The sequence below is a fragment of the Ranitomeya imitator genome, chromosome 1 (genome assembly GCF_032444005.1).
Source record: "Ranitomeya imitator isolate aRanImi1 chromosome 1, aRanImi1.pri, whole genome shotgun sequence".
Taxonomy (NCBI): Eukaryota; Metazoa; Chordata; class Amphibia; order Anura; family Dendrobatidae; genus Ranitomeya; species Ranitomeya imitator.
The window spans coordinates 1,115,348,339-1,115,372,346 of NC_091282.1; the positions used below are offsets into that span (position 1 = coordinate 1,115,348,339).

Genomic DNA, 24,008 nt, shown 5'->3' on the forward strand with positions numbered 1-24,008 from the left:
CGTTTGTCACATTATTTTCATGGGTACCATCATTTCTGTCCAGGCCTATTTCATGAGTTTTATTTTATTTTTTTATTCTGTGGAAGCATGGCTGAAAAGCAATGTCTGACTTTCATGTGTTCATTTTCATAGTTAATTTATTAGTTTTGTCAGACTCAAGTCATTTCTGTGACCATTGTGGGTTTTTCTGTCATTAAACGAGGTGTACCAACAATTTTGACCACATGTTTCTATTAAAAGGTTATACCAAATTCAGTTTGTTGATGCATTGATCATTTTACTGTAATTTTACAGTGACGTGACAATCTCTCTAACATAATATGACGTATTTAGTCACATTTGATATGACATATTTTATTAATGGCACAACAGTGACATCATTCTAAGATCAAAGATCAAAAACTTTCAAGCCTGTGGAAGTATGGTTGAAAAGCAATGTCTGACTTTCATTTGTTCATTTTCATAGATCTTTTATTTATTATTACTTGTGTCAGATTCAAGTTATTTCTGTGACCATTGTGGGTTTTTCTGTCATTAAACGAGGGGTACCAACAATTTTGACCACGTGTATATATGTTGTGCTTGTGCTTCAACAAAGGTATAGAGAGCGCCACAGAGGACCAAGTCGGAAGCTTAAGCCTCTACTGTGGTCTCTCAAAGCGAACATGTCACCTCCCCCAGGCGTTTTTAACTAAAAGAGCCATCTTGTGCAGCACTAATACTGCATTCTGTCAAGGTGGCTCTTTTAGTTCTGGTCCTTGCAAACGCTGCAATAATCGCTTTTATAATTTGTCCCTGATACCTTGAAATAGACCCAGGGGCATGTCTTTTCCCCCGGACAGAAAGGCCTCCCAGCCGTCACTCAAGGCCTCTGCACGCCGGGCGCCGCCTCCTCTTCCTTCATTAGCCTCCCTGGCGCCTGCGCTGTAAGTTTTTTTTTCGGGCACACGCAGTTGCGCTGCCCTTCGAACTTACAGCGCAGGCGCCGGGGACGCTAATGAAGGAAGAGGAGGCGGCGCCCAGAGGCCCTTAGTGATAAAGTGTAGCAAACCCCCATACAGTGTGGGGGCATCATAAAGTATGGATGATTCTCATTCAGCTTGGGGGCTACTGTGGTGGTCTTCATACAATATGAGGGTCATTGTGAGGCACTATGTGGGCCCTCATTCAGTGTGGGGGCTATTATATGGTGTGGGGACTACTGTGGGGGCCATTATACAGTGTGGGGCTAATCTGGGGGACATTATGTAATGTGAGGCTACTGTAGACGCCATTATACAGTGTGTAGGCTACTGTGGGGCTTTTATACGGTGGAGGGCCATTATACAGTGTGGGAGCTACTGTGGGGGCCAACATACAGTATACAGTAAGGGGTCAATTGCAGAGTGTGGGGGCTACTGTGGAGGCCCTCATGCGGTATGGGGGCTACTGCTTCGGTCATTATACAGTGTGAGGGCCATTATAAAGTGCGGGGCTACTGTGAGGACCATTATATAATTTGGGGGCAATTATTCTGCATAAGGACGACTGTGAGACCATTATACTGTGTATAGTGGAGCTATGGGCCAATCATACTATGCATAAAGGAACTGTGAGCCCATTGTACTGTGCATTGTGAAGCTGTGGGCCCATCATACTGTGCATAGGGGAGCTTTGGGCCCATTATACTGTTGTACAGTGAAGTTGGACTCACATCACACTGTATATATGGGAGCTGTGGGGCATCATACTGTGTATAGGGGAGCAGTGAGGCATTATACTGTGTATAGGGAAGGTGTGGTCCCATAATACTGTGTATAGGGGAGGCGTGGGCCCATCACACTTTGTATATGGAAGCTCTAAGGGCATCATATTGTGTATAGGGGAGTTAAGGGGTCATAAAATTGTATGATTGAGCTGTAGGCTTATCATACTGTGTATAGAGGAGCTATGGGCACTCTATACATTGTATTGGGTCGCTCTAGGGCATCATGCTGTGTATATGGGAACCGTAGGTCCTTAATACTTTATATGGGAGAGCTGTGTATGGGGGGACTCAGGGCACATTATTAAATGTTAAGTGGGCACTTATTTTTCTAGAGGCACTCAAGGTATTGTAACTGTCAAAGGTTACTTTCTAGGGGGAAAAATGTGGGCATAATATTCTAAAGCATTTGAATGGGGCATTAATATTTTCTAAATGGCAATTTTCAATTTTACAATCTAGAGGGCATTTCGCTTTGTAAGAGGCACAGTGGTGATCATTATTATGTGGGACACTAAGAGGAGCATTGCTTTTGTGCCACTGTAAGGAGGTGAAACACCAGAAGAGTCTGGGGGCGGTTACCTTCTCGGCTCTGTGCCTGGAACCATTGAGCTGTGCTGCGGGTTCCCCTTGGGGTAGACTTAAAGACTGGGACAGGAAGGAAGCGGGCAGAGAGCGGGAAAGGCACGGGCGCAAGGGACAGAGCAGCATGAGCAGTGGTCAGAGCACGGTGCAGCTGCACTCCGGGAGAGAGAGAGCTCCCGGTCTGAGGACAAATACAGGTAGACAGTCCAGAAAGACTGCATCTTGTGAGTACTTGAAAGTGGTCTCTGCTGTGACTGGAGAGGAGCGCTTTGAGACCGGTGTAGAGACTTTGGCCCATGCAGAGACTTCGACCCCCTGGTCCCCGCGGTATCAGTACAGAGACTGTGATTCCTGGTACAGAGACTTAACAGTGCAGAGCCTCTGATTCCTGGCTATTCTGTAAAAGCTAAAGACTCAGAGCCTGTGCATACCACATTAACTCCCAAAACCCCAGGCAGCAGGCTCCTAGGGACTACTCAGTCCACGGACAACAGAGGGACGACCAGTGCCGCTATTTCTCGGTGCCTACGTTGGAGAAGACATTTCAAAAACCTGACCGGCACATCCAAACATAGACTCAGTGTGAACAGGTGCTGAACCTAGAGTCGCCAACTCGTATATAGTTAAGTAAATAAGGCAGCACACTGCAGCGCTAGAACATACAAACTTGAAAAACTAAATTTGAACTGCATTACTGCACTAGAAATATGAAAAATGTACCCATTCAGATGGAGACGTTTATTGAAATGTATTCTTTAGCCTTCTGATCGTGCACTCCGCCTCCTAGCTTCAGGTGTTTTAATTACAGCAGGTCCAATACCCCTCCACAGAGAGAGAGAATTTTAGTCTAGTAAGAGGTTTTCACATGTACCCATTCAGATGGAGACGTTTATTCTCAGCGAGGTAAGGCAAGTTTAGGACCTGGTATAAGAGAGATGCCGTAAAGGGGCTACCAGGTACACATAAAATTGGCCATTTTTATGCGCTAAAAGCTCTCATTTTTCATATTTCTAGTGCAGTAATGCAGTTCAAATTTCGTTTTTCAAGTTTGTATGTTCTAGCGCTGCAGTGTGCTGCCTTATTTACTTAACTATATACGAGTTGGCGACTCTAGGTTCAGCACCTGTTCACACTGAGTCTATGTTTGGATGTGCCGGTCAGGTTTTTGAAATGTATTCTTTAGCCTTCTGATCGTGCACTCCGCCTCCTAGCTTCAGGTGTTTTAATAACAGCAGGTCCAATACCCCTCCACAGAGAGAGAGAATTTTAGTCTAGTAAGAGGTTTTCACATGTACCCATTCAGATGGAGACGTTTATTCTCAGCGAGGTAAGGCAAGTTTAGGACCTGGTATAAGAGAGATGCCGTAACGGGGCTACCAGGTACACATAAAATTGGCCATTTGTATGCGCTAAAAGCTCTCATTTTTCATATTTCTAGTGCAGTAATGCAGTTCAAATTTCGTTTTTCAAGTTTGTATGTTCTAGCGCTGCAGTGTGCTGCCTTATTTACTTAACTATATACGAGTTGGCGACTCTAGGTTCAGCACCTGTTCACACTGAGTCTATGTTTGGATGTGCCGGTCAGGTTTTTGAAATGTATTCTTTAGCCTTCTGATCGTGCGCTCCGCCTCCTAGCTTCAGGTGTTTTAATTACAGCAGGTCCAATACCCCTCCACAGAGAGAGAGAATTTTAGTCTAGTAAGAGGTTTTCACATGTACCCATTCAGATGGAGACGTTTATTCTCAGCGAGGTAAGGCAAGTTTAGGACCTGGTATAAGAGAGATGCCGTAACGGGGCTACCAGGTACACATAAAATTGGCCATTTTTATGCGCTAAAAGCTCTCATTTTTCATATTTCTAGTGCAGTAATGCAGTTCAAATTTCGTTTTTCAAGTTTGTATGTTCTAGCGCTGCAGTGTGCTGCCTTATTTACTTAACTATATACGAGTTGGCGACTCTAGGTTCAGCACCTGTTCACACTGAGTCTATGTTTAGATGTGCTGGTCAGGTTTTTGAAATGTATTCTTTAGCCTTCTGATCGTGCACTCCGCCTCCTAGCTTCAGGTGTTTTAATTACAGCAGGTCCAATACCCCTCCGCAGAGAAAGAGAATTTTAGTCTAGTAAGAGGTTTTCACATGTACCCATTCAGATGGAGACGTTTATTCTCAGCGAGGTAAGGCAAGTTTAGGACCTGGTATAAGAGAGATGCCGTAACGGGGCTACCAGGTACACATAAAATTGGCCATTTTTATGCGCTAAAAGCTCTCATTTTTCATATTTCTAGTGCAGTAATGCAGTTCAAATTTCGTTTTTCAAGTTTGTATGTTCTAGCGCTGCAGTGTGCTGCCTTATTTACTTAACTATTTACGTTGGAGAAGGCGACCCTTCAAGCAAGTCCTCATCAGACTGATAAGTGTTCTTTTCACAAGAAATCTTGCTTACTTCTGTTACACTGTTTGACTCCCATATTTTTGCACTGTTTTATTGCTAGTTATTTTCCATTGCTTCCTCCCTGCGAGGAGAACCTGATTCCTGTTCTTCATCCCCTCAACTGTTGGTCTGTCTGTTCCATGGTGACATACTCAGTACCTGCATACTATTACATTTGGCGTAGTCGGCAGGATGTCACACGGTAGCGCGGACAGGGCAGTCCAAGCAGATGGGGAAGTTCCCAGGTCTAGCATTTCCCTGGGAGCTATGTTGAATAATTTGCCAAGATTCACTGGGAACAATGTAATGCCATGGAGTTGGACAGAGCATATCCGGGGAATGATGTGGATGCATCCCATGACACCAGCCCTGGAGGCAGAAATTGCATTGATGGCCCTGGAGGGGGAGGCGCAGGAATCTGTCATGCGCAGGTCCCCCCGGGAGAGAGATACCCTGGACAAAGTGCTGCGCATACTTGAGGAGATGCGCGGGGACCCCACTGACGTAGGGGAACTTTGCATGCGACTGTTTCACCGGGTACAACGGGAGGGGGAGACCGTGACCCAATTCATGAATGCCCTACAAGAGCTTCACACTGCTATCAGATGAAAGGACGGTGTAGAGGTTGGGTCAGTTGATGTGGTGCTCAGAGATCAGCTGGTGACGGGACTGCGTGACACAATGATGAAACAGGCACTGCGAGAGCGCATGCGAGTAAAGCCAGAGATTACTTTCTCTGAGGTTGGCAGTGAGGCGCGTGTGCGAGAACAAGAACAGGGAGTGACGGGGCTGGTGGGAAGGGTGCAGAGCGGGGAGGTAACCACCACCACAGGCAATATCCCCCAGTGGGTGGAGGACCTGAGAATGGAGATTAGACAGGTCCGTGAAGAAATGGCGACCTCCAGAAGAACTCTGGCAGAAGGGCCCGGCCCTCTGGTGCGAGACAGAGAAGCTGCCTCCCGAAGGGAGGGTGAAACTACCAGGCGGAGAAGCCCTCTTACATGCTACACTTGTGGAGAATCCGGCCACATTGCTCGGTGGTGTCCCCAGCGGAGCCGACCATCCCCGCACCCTCCTTTAAACTAGGTGGCTCTGAGCTTGAGGGGCACCGCTCAGAGCGTGAAGAACAGAGGAGGAGTAGTAAAAGTCCCCACAGCCTTGTTTCCACGTGCCCCCTGGTCTGGGCAGAAATCAATGGAAAAGCAGTGCGGTGCTTGATAGACACCGGCTCACAAGTGACCACCATGCCTGAGAGATGTTTCCGCCGTCACTTCACAGAGGCGCTACGGCCCGAATGGGGCCCTGTAATCAAACTTATGGTGGCCAATCACTTGCCCATCCCGGTTGCAGGGGTGGTATGGATGAACATAGAGGTCTGCGGAAAAGACCTCGGGAGAAGAGGAGTGGTACTGGTGGATGGAGAGGTAGCTAAAGACCATACCGTGACCCTGGGCATGAATGTGTTAAAAGACCTCGGAAGCCTTGTTTTCAACGAGTCCCCGGAACAGTTCCTGCAACAATGGAGCGACCAAACCCCCCAGGTCCGGGAAGCATACAGCGACGGAAAGGCACTCAGCAAAGTCGTCACCACTGCCTCAGTCAATCGAGTGTTGCCCCCTAGGCAGATGGTGCTTCCCCTGCCTATACAAGCCGGTATCCCGCTGGAAGGGGTCGAAATCCAAATTGAGCCCAGCAGAGGCGACCAGCTGCCGTCAGGAATATTGGTCGCACGGTCCCTGGCTACCGTGCAGGATGGAACTGTCCTTGTGCGCTGCATAAATTTGGGAGAGACAGATACAACTTTGCCCCCTAGAAGCGAAGTCACTCAAGTCCTGGGCCTCCCCAATGAGTTGGTCCCCACTGAGGCGGTACAGCTGACAGCAAGGCCAGAAGATCCGTGGCTGGTGACCGTCAAAGCGGAAGCAGCTCCGGACCCCAGATTACTGCAAGAAGGGTGCCAGATACTGGAACGCATGAGGGCAGAGCTCTCAGAACTTACTCCGCAGCAGGTACCTCAGGTGGAAGCCATATTGGGGAAATTTCAGGATGCGTTCGCCAAAGATGAAGATGACTTTGGACGTACCACGGCCATCACCCACGAGATACCCACCGGGGATGCGGCACCAATCCGGGAACGGTACCGCCAAATACCCCCACAGATGTACCAGGAGGTGAAGGGAATGCTGTCACACATGCTGGAGAAGGGAGTTATACGCTAGAGTCAGAGCCCGTGGACTGCCCCTAGAGTCTTGGTGAGAAAGAAAGACGGGTCCTTGCGGTTCTGTGTGGACTATCGCCGTCTCAACGCTTGCACAGTGCGGGACTCGTACCCACTGCTCAGGATAGAGGAGTCCCTGACGACACTAGGGAATGCCAGATATTTCTCCATGTTAGACTTGGCAAGCGGCTACTGGCAGGTGCCCATGTCTGAGCAAGACCGAGCCAAGACGGCTTTCATCCTTCCAATGGGACTGTATGAGTTCGACCGGATGCCCTTCGGCCTAGCAAATGCCCCAGGAACATTTCAGCGACTCATGGAGAGATGTCTGGGAGACCTGAACTTTGAAGCCACTTTGATCTACTTGGATGATATCATCGTCTTTGCCCCCACCTTTGAGGAGCATCTGCAGAGACTAGAGAAAGTTCTGAGTCAGCTACAGAAGAATGGCTTGAAAGTGAAACCCCAGAAATGTCACCTCTTCCGTACCGAGATTGAATACTTGGGACACGTTGTGTCCGCTGAGGGGGTGAGGCCTTCCCAGGAGAAGATTGCTGCAGTACAAGAGTGGCCAACTCCTAAAACTGTGAAAGATGTGCGTGCATTTTTGGGACTCACAGGATCCTTCAGACGCTTGGTAAAAGACTTTACCCGCCTCGCTAATCCACTCCAGGACTTGTTGAGGGGAGTGCCCTCTTGCGCCAAAAACAGGAACATACAGTGGGGGAAGTGTCAGGAGGAGGCATTCTTGGCTTTGAAGAAGGCTTTGACGGAGGCCCCTGTGCTGGCCTACGCTGACTTCACACAACCATTCATCTTGCACACTGATGGGAGCCTGCATGGCCTCGGGGCCGTACTATCGCAGATGCAGGACGGGAAAGAGCACGTCATTGCATATGCCAGTCGGTCTTTGCATGACTCGGAAAGGAATCCTGAAAACTACAATTCATTTAAGCTGGAGTTGTTGGCGCTGGTGTGGGCAATGACTGAGAAGTTCGCGGAATATCTGGCTGGCTCAGAAGTTCATGTACGCACCGATAACAATCCGTTGGCCCATCTCGAGAATGCCAAGTTAGGTGACCTAGAACAACGTTGGGTAGCCTGAATGGCCAAGTTCCAATACAGAATTTCGTATAAAAGAGGATCTGAGAATGTTCATGCGGATGCCCTCTCCCGAGTAAACTATTGTAAACCAGCACCCAGCCAGGATGAAGAACTGGAAGATGTGGAGGTTCCAGGTTTTGGAGAGTGTTGTGAATTCTGTTGTTAAGCTCCCTCCTGTGGTCATGAATGGTACTTCGCCTGGTTCTGTCCATGGGCTTCCTCTGGTGGTTGTGAGTGGGGCGGCGGCTTCTGAGGTTCCTTCCACAGGTGACGTGGTTAATTCGTTAGCTGGCTGCTCTATTTAACTCCACCTAGATCATTGCTCCATGCCACCTGTCAATGTTCCAGTATTGGTCTAGTTCGCTCCTGGATCGTTCTTGTGACCTGTCTTCCCAGCAGAAGCTAAGTTCCTGCTTGTTTTTCTCTGTTTGCTATTTTCTGTCCAGCTTGCTATTTTGATTTTTGTCTTGCTTGCTGGAAGCTCTGGGACGCAGAGGGAGCGCCTCCGCACCGTGAGTCGGTGCGGAGGGTCTTTTTGCGCCCTCTGCGAGGTCTTTTTGTAGTTTTTTGTGCTGACCGCAAAGTTACCTTTCCTATCCTCTGTCTGTTCAGTAAGTCGGGCCTCACTTTGCTTAATCTATTTCATCTCTGTGTTTGTAATTTTCATCTTTACTCACAGTCATTATATGTGGGGGGCTGCCTGTTCCTTTGGGGAATTTCTCTGAGGCAAGGTAGGCTTTATTTTTCTATCGTTAGGGCTAGCTAGTTCCTTAGGCTGTGACGAGGCACCTAGGGAGCGTCAGGAGCGCTCCACGGCTATTTCTAGTGTGTGTGATAGGATTAGGGATTGCGGTCAGCAGAGTTCCCACGTCTCAGAGCTTGTCCTGTATTATTAGTAACTATCAGGTCATTCCGTGTGCTCTTAACCACCAGGTCCATTATTGTCCTCACCACCAGGTCATAACAGGAGAGACTGCCAGGACGGTGGCAGCGGCACGGGAAATTGAACAGGAAGAGGCCTGTGTGAATTTTCTGGAGCAGCCCCGCGATGAGTGGGTCCGAGTGCAGCAGGAGGATCCGGACCTAGCTCAGTTGAGAAGGTGGGTCGTGTCTGAACAAATGCCCAATTGGCACGAGAGGAGGTCCATGTCACCTGACGTACTGAAGATGCTACGCCAGTGGGAGAGGCCCGTATTCCTGCAAACAGAACACAGTCTTGTATGGCAGACGGTGATTCCCTCGTCCTTGATTGACCAGGTGGTTAAGAAAGCACATGAGAAAGGAGCACACTTTGGACCAGAAAAAACTTTCCAGTGGTTACAGCGCCTATTTTATCATCCCCACTTAAGGAACATTGTGAAGAAAGTATGTCAGCAATGCAGAAGTTGTGAGCTGGTCAAACCACCAGAACAACGAGCTCCCACAGAGACGGTGAGGTCTTCTGGCCCCATGGACCTACTGGCAATAGATTACTTGACAATTGGACCAGCACAACAAGGCTATGAGCATTGTTTAGTGATGATAGACCACTTTACTAAATTTGCCATACTGACGCCCACGCGGGACCAGACTGCCGAGTATGCTGCAGTGCTCACGCAATCTGCAAACACTTCATACAGGTGTACGGGTGTCCCAAGCGCATCCATTCTGATCAAGGGGCCTGCTTCCTCGGAAGAGTGATGGAGGAGCTGCACCAGCTGTACAAACTCGATAAGTCCCGGACCACCCCTTATCATCCACAGGGGAATGGGGCTTGTGAAAGATTTAACCACACTCTGATTCAAATGCTGAGGACCCTGGAAGAGGACCAGAAGGCGAAGTGGACTGAGTCCGTCCATGAATTTGTGTGAGCGTATAACAATCGGAAACACAGCACTACCGGATTCACCCCCTACTCTTTGTTCTTTGGCCGACCCGGGAAGGGGCTGGCAGAGCTGGCGCTGGAACCCGAGGAGGACTACCCACGGACGGGGGTGTACTCCTGGGTTCAAGAACATCGTCGTCGGCTGCTGACAATTCAACGTCTAGTGCAGAACCGGCTGCAAGAATTGGAGCATCCCCAGGTAGCTCCTCAAAAGGGGACTGCCCTGCGGCCTGGAGACCGAGTCTTAGTGAGGGAAAAGTGCCCACACAACAAACTAGAGTCCCAGTGGGAGAAAATGCCGTGCCGAGTGAAGCGGCGGCTTGGCAATGGGGGTCCCGTTTATGAGGTCCAGCCAGAAACGGAAGAGGGGACTCCCACCGGCACACTGCACAGGAATATGTTGCATCCATATTTGTCTCGAGATCCTGAATCAGTCCAATTGGCTCCAGTGCCCCCACCGGCTGCGCCAGTCATCAACGTGGATGTGGAAGATGAGGAAGACTCCCAATCTCTCCCAGGGAACCCAGGAACAGGGCTGGTGCCTGAAACTACCAACGTATCGGAGGAAGCCTCGACTCCTCCAACAGCAGTTGACACCACCGCCCCTGCTGAATTGAGACGCTCTGAACGTTCAACGGCTGGTGTACCCCCTGTTCGCTACAATCAGGACGAGTTCATCTGGCAGCAGATTGTCCAAGGACTGGAAGATTGCCAACAGGAACTCCTGAAAATCTCACCCGTGGAATGGCAAGCAGAAAGAGGGGGGAATGTAAGGAGGTGAAACACCAGAAGAGTCTGGGGGCGGTTACCTTCTCGGCACTGTGCCTGGAACTATCGAGCTGTGCTACAGGTTCCCTTGGGGGCAGACTTAGAGACTGGGACAGGAAGGAAGCGGGCAGAGAGCGGGAAAGGCACGGGCGCAAGGGACAGAGCAGCGTGAGCAGTGGTCAGAGCAGGGTGCAGCTGCACTCCGGGAGAGAGAGAGCTCCCGGTCTGAGGACAAATACAGGGAGACTGCCCAGAAAGACTGCATCTTGTGAGTACTTGAAAGTGGTCTCTGCTGTGACTGGAAAGGGGCGCTTTGAGACCTGTGTAGAGACATTGGCCCGTGCAAAGACTTCGACCCCTGGTCCCCGCGGTATCAGTACAGAGACTGTGATTCCTGGTACAGAGACTTAACAGCGCAGAGCCCCTGATTCCTGGTACAGAGACTTAACAGCGCAGAGCCCCTGATTCCTGGTACAGAGACTTAACAGTGCAGAGCCCCTGATTCCTGGCTTTGCTGTAAAAGCTAAAGAATCAGAGCCTGTGCATACCACGTTAACTCCCGAAACCCCAGGCAGCAGGCTCCTAGAGACTACTCAGCCCACGGACAACAGAGGGACGACCAGTGCCATGTACCCATTCAGATGGAGACGTTTATTCTCAGCGAGGTAAGGCAAGTTTAGGACCTGGTATAAGAGAAATGCCGTAACGGGGCTACCAGGTACACATAAAATTGGCCATTTTTATGCGCTAAAAGCTCTCATTTTTCATATTTCTAGTGCAGTAATGCAGTTCAAATTTCGTTTTTCAAGTTTGTATGTTCTAGCGCTGCAGTGTGCTGCCTTATTTACTTAACTATTTACGTTGGAGAAGGCGACCCTTCAAGCAAGTCCTCATCAGACTGATAAGTGTTCTTTTCTCAAGAAATCTTGCTTACTTCTGTTACACTGTTTGACTCCCATATTTTTGCACTGTTTTATTGCTAGTTATTTTCCATTGCTTCCTCCCTACGAGGAGAACCTGATTCCTGTTATTAAACCCCTCAACTGTTGGTCTGTCTGTTCCGTGGTCACATAATCAGTACCTGCATACTATTACACCACACAGCAAGTCCAATAATAGGGACACATACAGCAACAGCGTAAAGTGCTGGAAATTTGAGTCGGATGTGTTTTTGTTGTAAACATTGCAGATGAGTCGTGGCTGGAAGAAGTTGTCATGGCGGTCTGGGCCAGATGTTAAAGTGAACAACTCCATCAGAATGAACGTCAGCTGTACTATCTATAACTGTTCTGTAATCACTTATATGTTCAGTAGGACTGGTATCTACCACTATTTGGTCTCCGTATGGTGTTAATATCGGTGTTGGTCTTTATTATTATTATTATTATTATTATTATTATTATTATTATTTATTTATAAAGCGCCATTTATTCCATGGCGCTTTACATGTGAATGGGGCAAATATAGACAAGTACAATAAACATGAGTAAAACCAGGCACACACAAGTACAGGAGGAGAGAGGACCCTGCCCGCGAGGGCTCACAGTCTACAGGGGATGGGTGAGGATACACTAGGTGAGGGTAGAGCTGGTCATGTGGCGCTTCAGTAGACTGGGGATCACTGCAGGTTGTAGGCTTGTCGGAAGAGGTGGGTCTTCAGGTTCCTTTTGAAGGTTTCCGTGGTAGGTGAGAGCCTGATGTGTTGGGGTAGAGAGTTCCAGAGTATGGGGGAAGCACGGGAGAAGTCTTGGATGCGGTTGTGGGAGGAAGAAATGAGAGAGGAGTAGAGTAGGAGATCATGAGATGATCGAAGGTTGCGTGTAGGTAGGTAGCGGGAGACCATGTCACAGATGTATGGAGGAGTCAGATTGTGAATGGCTTTGTATGTCATTGTTAGTGTTTTGAACTGTAGCCTCTGGGCAATAGGAAGCCAGTGAAGGGCCTGGCAGAGAGGAGAGGCTGGGGAATAACGGGGAGACAGGTGGATTAGTCGGGCAGCAGAGTTTAGGATGGATTGGAGTGGTGCCAGAGTGCTAGAAGGGAGGCCAGAGAGTAGGAGGTTGTAGTAGTCAAGGCGGGAGATGATAAGGGCATGTACTAGTGTTTTTGTGGTTTTATGGTCAAAGAATGTACGGATCCGGGAAATGTTTTTGAGTTGGAATTGGCAAGAGGAGGCAAGGGCTTGGATATGTGGCTTGAAAGAGAGGGTAGAGTCAAGGATCACCCCGAGGCACCGAGCGTGCGGGACCGGGGAAAGTGAGCAGCCATTACATTGATGGATAGGTCGGGTGGAAGGGTAGAGTGAGGTGGGGGAAAGATGATAAATTCTGTTTTGTCCATGTTCAGTTTTAGAAAACGAGCGGAAAAGAAGGATGAAATAGCAGACAGACATTGCGGAATTTTGGTCAGTAAGGAAGTGAGGTCGGGTCCAGATAGGTAGATCTGCGTGTCATCAGCGTAGAGATGATATTGTAAACCGTGGGATTCTATGAGCTGTCCCAGGTCGAAGGTGTAGATGGAGAAGAGTAGGGGTATATATATATATATATATATATATATATATACAGTGGGGCAAAAAAGTATTTAGTCAGTCAGCAATAGTGCAAGTTCCACCACTTAAAAAGATGAGAGGCGTCTGTAATTTACATCATAGGTAGACCTCAACTATGGGAGACAAACTGAGAAAAAAAAATCAAGAAAATCACATTGTCTGTTTTTTTATCATTTTTTTGCATATTATGGTGGAAAATAAGTATTTGGTCAGAAACAAACAATCAAGATTTCTGGCTCTCACAGACCTGTAACTTCTTCTTTAAGAGTCTCCTCTTTCCTCCACTCATTACCTGTAGTAAAGGCACCTGTTTAAACTTGTTATCAGTATAAAAAGACACCTGTGCACACCCTCAAACAGTCTGACTCCAAACTCCACTATGGTGAAGACCAAAGAGCTGTCAAAGGACACCAGAAACAAAATTGTAGCCCTGCACCAGGCTGGGAAGACTGAATCTGCAATAGCCAACCAGCTTGGAGTGAAGAAATCAACAGTGGGAGCAATAATTAGAAAATGGAAGACATACAAGACCACTGATAATCTCCCTTGATCTGGGGCTCCACGCAAAATCCCACCCCGTGGGGTCAGAATGATCACAAGAACGGTGAGCAAAAATCCCAGAACCACGCGGGGGGACCTAGTGAATGAACTGCAGAGAGCTGGGACCAATGTAACAAGGCCTACCATAAGTAACACACTACGCCACCATGGACGCAGATCCTGCAGTGCCAGACGTGTCCCACTGCTTAAGCCAGTACATGTCCGGGCCCATCTGAAGTTTGCTAGAGAGCATTTGGATGATCCAAAGGAGTTTTGGGAGAATGTCCTATGGTCTGATGAAACCAAACTGGAAGTGTTTGGTAGAAACACAACTTGTCGTGTTTGGAGGAAAAAGAATACTGAGTTGCATCCATCAAACACCATACCTACTGTAAAGCATGGTGGTGGAAACATCATGCTTTGGGGCTGTTTCTCTGCAAAGGGGCCAGGACGACTGATCCGGGTACATGAAAGAATGAATGGGGCCATGTATCGTGAGATTTTGAGTGCAAACCTCCTTCCATCAGCAAGGGCATTGAAGATGAAACGTGGCTGGGTATTTCAACATGATAATGATCCAAAGCACACCGCCAGGGCAACGAAGGAGTGGCTTCGTAAGAAGCATTTCAAGGTCCTGGAGTGGCCTAGCCAGTCTCCAGATCTCAACCCTATAGAAAACCTTTGGAGGGAGTTGAAAGTCCGTGTTGCCAAGCGAAAAGCCAAAAACATCACTGCTCTAGAGGAGATCTGCATGGAGGAATGGGCCAACATACCAACAACAGTGTGTGGCAACCTTGTGAAGACTTACAGAAAACGTTTGACCTCTGTCATTGCCAACAAAGGATATATTACAAAGTATTGAGATGAAATTTTGTTTCTGACCAAATACTTATTTTCCAACATAATATGCAAATAAAATGTTAAAAAAAAGACAATGTGATTTTCTGGATTTTTTTTTCTCAGTTTGTCTCCCATAGTTGAGGTCTACCTATGATGTAAATTACAGACGCCTCTCATCTTTTTAAGTGGTGGAACTTGCACTATTGCTGACTGACTAAATACTTTTTTGCCCCACTGTATATATATATGTTTATATAGAGATTTATTTTCAGTAAGACAATGGTCATCTGCGGGGTTGCCCTGTAACCCCAATTAGGGTGCGTCACCATAGTTGTAAGTATGGTTGTCTGGTTAGGGGCCATTCACATGCTTCACCCCATCCTGAGCTGAACCCCTAGCTACGCCTCTGCAAACTACACAAATAGAATATAATACCAATAAAGTTTGTTTCTCAGTAAAAGTGACCAAACCTCCTTGCCAAGCTCACTTACCAATTATCCTGATGCCCATGAGCCACTACATGGAACCCATTTAATGGGAATTATCACTTAAACATGGAGATCATTTTTTATGGGCTGTAGTCTTCTATCTCCGAGGTGTCAAACTGCATTCCTCAAGGGCTGCAGACAGGTCATGTTTTCAGGATTTCCTTGTACTGCACATGTGATAATTTAATCACCTACACACATAATGATTACAGCACCTTGTGCAAAGCTAAGGAAATCTTGAAAACACGCATGGTTTGCGGTTTGACACCCCTGTTCTATCTTAATGCCAAGGGACTCACCAGATTTATGGTGTAGATATTAAAAGGGTTATTTACAGAATAAAAAAGTTATTATTTATCCAGAGGACAGGAAATAACTTGTTGATTGGTGGGGGTCCGACCACTGAGACCCACACTAATTGGCAGAACTGGGAATTATCACTGGCAGGGCAGCAGTCAGACCCCACTGATCAACAAGATTACTTCTTTCTCCTGGATAACCCAGGGGAAATATAGTATTGCCTGAGAGCAGATGATATGCGGTATATTCCTCAGCGGACTGGTTTTGCTGGATGAGAGGCCCTGACAGGATATTTATGAGGAAAGGCACTTTAAGGAGTCAATATTGTCTTTCAGGATTGCATCCTCTAATAGGTGGCATTACAGTTCCTGTTCTCCTCCCCTCTGATGAGGATATTTGCTTATTTAATTTCCCAGAGAAGCACTGTCTGTAATGGCCTATAAGTCTCCTCACGCCGACTTGGTGATCTCTACACGGAGAAACTTTACCTTTCAGACTGGCTATTGCTGAAACATTTAGCAGCAGATGATTTCTTCATATACTGCAGTTTCAAGATATCTCTGCGACTACACCACAGTGTGATGATTCAATGAAGTCTTTAATGAGAATATGTGAAATATTCCATACTTTATGCCAATGATTATTGCCAAATACAGAAAACTTAACTTTTTGACTATCTGTAATTAGTGATGAGCGAATATACTCGTTACTCGAGATTTCCCGAGCACGCTTGGGTGTCCTCCGAGTATTTTTTAGTGCTTTGAGTTTTATTTTTTTGCGCTGCAGCTGAATGATTTACATCTGTTAGCCAGCATAAGTACATGTGGGGGTTGCCTGGTTGCTAGGGAATCCCCACATGTACTTATGCTGGCTAATAACAGATGTAAATCATTCAGCTGCGGAGCAAAAAACTAAAACTCCGAGCACTAAAAAATACTCGGAGGACATCCGAGAGTGCTCGAGAAATCTCGAGTAACGAGTATATTCGCTTCATCACTATCTGTAATCAGTCTTCTGTATGACAATTACTATTGCTTTCCTTGTGATAAAACTGACCTGAGGTTTTTGTTACCTGTGAAAAAAACATATGTGGAGCCAGTTTTGGATTCGTCCTTTTTGCAGCCGCGGCTGTCACAGTGCTGGGCCCAGCAAGTAAACTCTCCAGTGTCGGCTGCAGTGGAGTTCGTCAGGATCAGCTGCCCGTATTTGTCAAGTTGTTTCATGCTGGAAAGGAAACAAAGGACATGGTATAATAGAATTCTTCTGTGTGCTGTCTCATCCTCTAGCTACAGTATCGTAATTGCTGAGATTTCTTCTTGATAAACTAAATTTAAATTATGGAACAATGGTGTGTACTGTACGTAATATTACAAGAAAACTAATAAAGTGATGGTAGAAGTGATTGACTACCCGCAAGTCACAATTAATGTGTTCCAATTTTACAGTACACTGTTCATTCAGGCAAATACAAGAAACATGGAAATCAAATATAAACTAACTCATATTTCGATCCTTTATGACCATTACTGGACCCAACCTCCTTTTTGACAGAACAGAACTAATATAGGTTAATTCAGTCTCTAATCACAATACACAAAAGAAAGCTTCAGTGACAAATTCAGTTCTGCTACGTCTGGCGCTCATAAAACTCACATTTTCAATTTGCCTTTTTTTCTGTGAAAAACTTCTGCTTCATTAGGGAATTTTAATGTTTTCTCTTCTGCAAACTACCATATATACTCGTGTATAAGCCGACCAGAGTATCCAAGGCACCTAATTTTGCCTAAAAAAACTGGGAAAACTTATTGACTCGGGTATAAGCAGGGCATACCTTGTCCCCTAATACCTATTCTGGTATGCATGGTTCCTCATCCTCATCCTGGTATGCATGGCTCCTCATCCCCATCCTTGTCTGCATGGCTTGTTATTCCCATCCTTGTATGCATGGCTTCTTATCCCCATCCTTGTCTGCATGGCTCCTTATTCCCATCCTTGTCAGCGTGGCTCCTTATTCCCATCCTTGTATGTATGGCTCCCATGAGAAAAGCATAAAAAAACAACATCATACCTACATTCCCTGTGCACCATTGCAGCATCTCGTTCCGGTGCCAGCAGCTCCTGCGGCCGTGTGATCACATGTCCCCACTCACTATGGTAATGGATATTCACCTCTCTCCATGCCTATGGGAGTGGAGAGAGGTGAATATTCATTACCTTAATGAGCGAGCTGTTGACACTGTGCGCACACTATAAGAGAAATGAATGTTCACTGCAAGTGCAGTGAATATTCAATTCTTTTTAGCAGCGGGCACAGGCTTTAACAGCAGCAGCCGGCTTCTGCCTCCTGTCACCCACTGCTCCCCCTTCCCCACTGTCTTCTACGACAGTGACTTGTGTATAAGTAGTCTGTCTCTATAAGGATGGCTCTAAAAGGATAACAGCAGAAATATGCCAGAAAATAACCCCCTGCTATAGATGCTTCATCATCATTATTATTATTATTACTATGCTTCGTTGTTGCTATCAATCTGACAATCAATCTGCTTCATCCTCAGGTATGTCTGCTGGCTGCAACCCCAATCCCATCACCGTCACCCAAGTTTCCTAATCCTTCTCACCCTATATCCGTCTGCTATTCCTGATATGTCTGCTGACTGCTATTACTGTGTTTTTTTTCCCCTGCATGTTTTCTCACCTTAATTCCTTGATGCCAAAACACAGTTGGCTTTATCTGTCCATTTGGATCTGAATATTTCCTGTTTGTATTTTTGCTTCTGACTTCTAATTAATCCCTTCCTGTGACTGTGGTCAGTCTCCCTGCTGCCCCTCCCTCCTGATCACACCTGGCCTATTTCATGTGCACTTAGTCTCTTATAAATTCAGAGTCGCAGGTCTGTCAGACCGTGGTCTGTCTCTATATGGATGGCTCTAAAAGAATAACAGCAGAAATATGCCAGAAAAGAGGATGGCTCTAAAAGGATAACAGCAGAAATATGCCAGAAAAGAGGATGGCTCTAAAAGGATAACAGGAGAAATATGCCAGAAATGAGCCAGATGTGAACAGAAGGTACAACTAACCACTGTTAATAAATGTACTACATTTCTTTTCCTTTCCACCACACTTACTCTCATCATGCTGACATACGCTCTAACAGTTTTGGCTCTGTTACTCCTCACTCTCCTTTGCTATCCCCAAACCCCAGCACACTCTAACCAAGTAATAATCTCTCCTTCCCTCTTACCTCCCCACCTGACCTCCTCCGCTGACCTGCTCCTCAACCTCAGGTCTCTCCTAATAAAACACAAAGCAAGCCGCCCACTCTCCTTCTCCCACCTGTCTTGTCTCTCTCTGCTTCTCCTAACTGCTGGTGACATATCTCCCAATCCTGGAGCCCCACAGCTCATACCTCCCATTTCTACCCTCTCCTATTGCTCCAAAACCAATATAAACATCCAAAATCTTGCCTACCTCAATTCCGTGTCCATGATGCCCACCCCCCCTGAACCCTCTCTATGGATCACTATGGAATGCCCACTCCATGTGCAATAAACTCCATGTGATTCACAACCTCATTACCTCTTGTAATCTTTCCTTTCTGGGCATCACCGAAACATGGCTGACACCCTCTGACACAGCCTCCCCTGCTGCACTATGCTACGGTGGCCTCCACTTCACCCACACTCCTCGCCCTAGCAACAAATATGGTGGAGTGGGCCTTCTCCTTTCTTCCAACTGTACCTTTAACCCAATCCCACCTCTACCCTCAATATACTGCCCTCTTTTGCAGTCCACTCTGTCCGCATCTACTCCCCCTACAACCTCCAAATGGCCATCATATACTGATCTCCAGGCCCGACCACTGCCTTTAGTGACCAAATCTCCACCTGGCTCCTTCACTTTTTGTCTGTTGACATTCCCACCATAATCATGGGTGACTTCAACATCCCGATTGACATCCATCAGTCAGCAGTCTCCAAACTCCTGTCCCTTACTTCATCTTTTGGACTTACTCAGTGGTCCTCCTAAGCCACCCACACAGACGGACATATATTAGACCTGGTCTTCACCCATCTCTGCTCCCTATCTAACTTCACAACCTCCCCTCTCCCTCTATCTGACCACCATCTACTCACTCACACCTGTCCTCCTCACCTGTCATCCATGTCCAGCGACATGCGCACCCCCGCAGAAACCTCGCACACATTGACACCCACACGCTCTCTGACTCTATCCTACCACTAGCATCCATATCCTCACAACACAGACACTGCCACTAGTTTCTACAATGTCACTCTTGCATCAGCCATCGACTTGGTTTCCCCTGTCATGCATAGCAGAGTGCGACAAATCAATAGAGAACCCTGGCACAATAACATCACCAAAAAGCTTCCGCAAGTATCCAGAATTGCAGAACGGTGTTGGAAGAAAATGCATTTGCAAGATGATTTCACTGCAGTCAAATAAGCAACACTCGCATTCAAATCAGCTCTCACCTCTGCTAAACAGGCCTATTTTACATCCCTCGTATCTTATTTTTCCCACAACGCCAAACAGTTGTTCAACACTTTTAACTCCCTCCTCCGCCCACCACTGCCCCCTCTGAGTTCCTTAATCGTTGTCGAGGACTTTGCCACGCACTTCAAAAATAAGATAGACCAAACAAGGCAAGTCTTTGTTGTCAAACCACCACAACCCCTTTGTATACCAGACCAATGCCCTAACCCCATAACTTCCCTCTCCAAAATCACTGAAGGGGAGCTTGCTCATCTTCTCTCCAAATCACACCTCACCACTTGGGTGCTTGACCTCATCCCATCCCACCTCCTCCCCAACCTCACCACCACACTAATCCCACCCCTAACCCATCTCTTCAACCTTTCACTAACTTGTGGTACCTTCCTCTCTGCTGTCAGACATGCCACAATCACACCTATCCTCAAAAAGCCATCGCTTAACCCAAGCGCTATGTCCAGCTATCGCCCCATATCTTTGCTCCCATTTGCTTCCAAACTCCTTGAGCAGCACGTCCATGCAGAACTTTCCTCTCACTTTGCATCTAACTCTCTCTTCAACAACCTACAATCTGGCTTACAGCATAAAGGAGGTCAGTGTTGAGGTCATAGTTCATAAGGAATGACAGCATAGCAGTTATAGTTCATTAGAGAGGACAGTGAGATGGTTACAATTTTTAAGGGGGGACAGTGTGGAGGCCATGTATCCTAAGGTTGACAGTGTGGGGTTAATATTTTGTAAAGAAACATAGTGAGGGGCAACTATTTATTCAGGGGCACAGCTTAGGAGATATTTTTATTCATGGGACATTAAAATGATATTTATAAGAACACCATGTCAAAAATGTCTATAATACATGAAGACAAAAGGGATTGGAACTACTTCAATCAGAGAATATGTCACCTGTAAGATACCACTACCTGGATTTAAATGTTTATTTGTGATATTGAATACATCTCGTCAATACTGTTATTCCTGTTTGGTCCATAATCTTATGATGATTGCAATCAACAACTTCCAGCATCCCCTTTACCATTGTTAATCCTTGAGATGCAGATTCATATCATACAATTGCATCTCGTCTAACTAACATGACATTGCAATTGATAGCTGTATTAAGCTTGGTGATGTATTCTTGTACTGATGTTGGATCTGTTGCTGTATTCATGTACTGATTGTAGCTTTGGTGCTGCATTCATGTATTAACAGTGGTTCGGATCACATTTACCAATGCCTATTGTAATCTTGTAAACATGTACTGATGATGGTTCTGATCTTATAAACATGTATCAATCCATAACTAATCAGATGACATGCTACATATTAAAATGCATTACTTGGAATTTTGAGATTATGAGTAGGATTTGGAGAGTTTCTGAACAGTTTATGCTCCAAAAACTAAGTGAAAGTTAAGATGTGTTCACTCCGTGTTTTTGAAACTAAAACTGAGCAAAAATTCTCCAAATGCTCATCATAATCTCAAAACATCTCAAAACTTGGCTCCAGTAATGGAGTCATGTACTGACTGTGGTTATAGTGATGTAAGTACACCTTTAAATTTTCCACAATCCTTAGGATTAGTTGAGTGTGACAAAGTGTCCCTTGGGCCAAAAAAAACTGTGAGCACCTGTTCTATCAGAACTGCAGCACCTAGTAAACCAAGTGACACGTTGCTGGAAGCAGGGTCTCTGTCCCTACATCATGCTTCTGTCTGATTACATAGCCAAAACCTGATTACATACTCTCTGTAAATGATCCCAGACTGAACATGCGAATCAAGGAACACCTATTGACTGAAGTATAGAGAAGAACTCACATATGAGCTAAGAGATACATGATCAAACATGATTGACTAATTATGCCATACACATTATTCCAGAAGTTAAAAGACCAAAGTGAATACTACACTACCAGTCACTTTTTCACCGGTTTGTGGCAGGCAATGTAAATGATAATTCATATAAAAAATATATAATCTTCAGTCAACATGGTTAGCGTTTTACATTCCTGATCATACTTATGTTAGATATATGGATGTGACTTGTAGAAGAGGTCACAGAGTAAAGGATTCAATTTGCGAGAGCGTTGGATGTTGCACCAGAAGTTCTCAGAGTCAGTTGTGTGATGCGATGCTTCAGGTAGTGCTGCGTGGGAAGTAGAGTGGAAGCCAACCTGGCACAGAGATTCTAGAGGTGACTAGCAGAGCAGCCATGTTGCAAGAATATTTGAAAACTATGTAGTAAAGATGTGAGGATCAATCCACATATTTATTAATGACCTTGTAGGGGGCATTCAGAGTAGAATTTCAATATTTGCAGATGACACTAAACTCTGCAGGGTAATCAATACAGAGGAGGACAATTTTATATTACAGGATGATTTATGTAAACTAGAAGCTTGGGCTGATAAATGGCAAATGAGCTTTAATGGGGATAAATGTAAGGTCATGCACTTGGGTAGAAGTAATAAGATGTATAATTATGTGCTTAATTCTAAAACTCTGGGCAAAACCGTCAATGAAAAAGACCTGGGTGTATGGGTGGATGACAAACTTAAATTCAGTGGCCAGTGTCAGGCAGCGGCTACAAAGGCAAATAAAATAATGGGATGCATTAAAAGAGGCATAGGTGCTCATGAGGAGAACATAATTTTACCTCTATACAGGGGCGGACTGGGCCAGGTGACAGGAATGCATATGCCCCCCGGGCCGGTGCCTAAGCAGCTGCACAGGGCCGCTGGAGGACTAGCAGTGATTGCAATACATAGCGCACCTGTAGTGCGCGGTGGCGTCATCCCGCCAGCAGCCGACATGTAGGCTGCAGGGGTATGTGAGGAGCAAGCTCCTGTGCGGCGCTGCCACTCTGAGGGAGAGAGCCAGCAGCAATCAAGATAAAAGTCAGCATACCGGCCTGTGTGTGCACGGAGCTTCGGCTTCTCCTGCTCTTATCTGCTATCCCGGCAGAGAAGGAGAGACGGGGGAGGTGCCGGACAGTGCAGAGCTGTGAGCAGGAGAAACTGAAGAGCTGCACATGGACATCAGCCTCCCCTCACCACAGAGGAGATTGTGTGATGTGTGTATGAGGTATCTGGTGTGTGTGTGTGATGGCTGCGTGTGTGATGAATTTGTGTCAGAGCTGTGTGTGTGTGTGAGCTGTGTGTGTGTGATGGCTGCGTGTGTGTGATGCATTTGTGTCAGAGCTGCATGTGTGTGAGCTGCATGTGTGATGCTGCGTGTGTCTGTGATGCTGCGTGTGTATGTGTGATGCTGCGTGTGTGTGATGCTGCGTGTGAGCTGCGTGTTTGTGTGTTTGATGCTGCGTGTTTATGTATGTGAGCTGCATGTGTGTGAGCTGCATGTGTGTGTGAGCTATGTGCGTGTGTGAGCTATGTGCGTGTGTGTGAGCTGCGTGCGTGTGTGTGAGCTGCGTGCGTGTATGTCATTATACATTGAGGCTGTGCATGTGTGTGTGTCATTATACAGTGGGGCTGTATGTGTGTGTCATTTTACAGTGGGGCTGTGTGGGTATGTCATTATACAGTGGCGCTGTGCGTGTGTGTGTCATACAGTAGGGCTGTGCGTATGTGTCATTATACAGTGGGACTGTGAGTGTGCCTGTCATTATACAGTGGGGCAGTGCGTGTGTGCCTGTCATTATACAGTGGGGCTGTGCGTGTGTGTGTCATTATACAGTGGGGCTGTGGGTGTGTGTGTCATTATACAGTGGGGCTGTGCGTGTGTATCATTATGCAGTGGGGCTGTGCGTGTGTGTCATTATGCAGTAGGGCTGTGTGTGTGTGTCATTATACAGTGGGGCTGTGTGTGTGTGTCATTATACAGTGGGGCTGTGCGTATGTGTAATTATGCAGTGGGGCCGTGCGTGTGCCTGTCATTATACAGTGGGGCTGTGCGTGTGTGCCTGTCATTATACAGTGGGGCTGTGCGTGTGTGCCTGTCATTATACAGTGGGGCTGTGCGTGTGTTCCTGTCATTATACAGTGGGGCTGTGCGTGTGGGCCTGTCATTATACAGTAGGGCTGTGCGTGTGTGCCTGTCATTATAC

At 46.6% G+C, this 24,008-nt stretch overlaps 1 protein-coding gene across 1 annotated transcript in view; it reads right to left on the minus strand.

Annotated features, from left to right (window-relative positions):
* PDGFRL (platelet derived growth factor receptor like) overlaps positions 1 to 24,008 on the minus strand; it is a 288,958-nt gene that overhangs the window by 62,355 nt on the left and 202,595 nt on the right. The window contains exon 3 of the mRNA XM_069744397.1: positions 16,507 to 16,658. Within this exon, the coding sequence (XP_069600498.1) occupies positions 16,507 to 16,658 (152 nt within the window). The remainder of the gene's footprint in view (positions 1 to 16,506; positions 16,659 to 24,008) is intronic.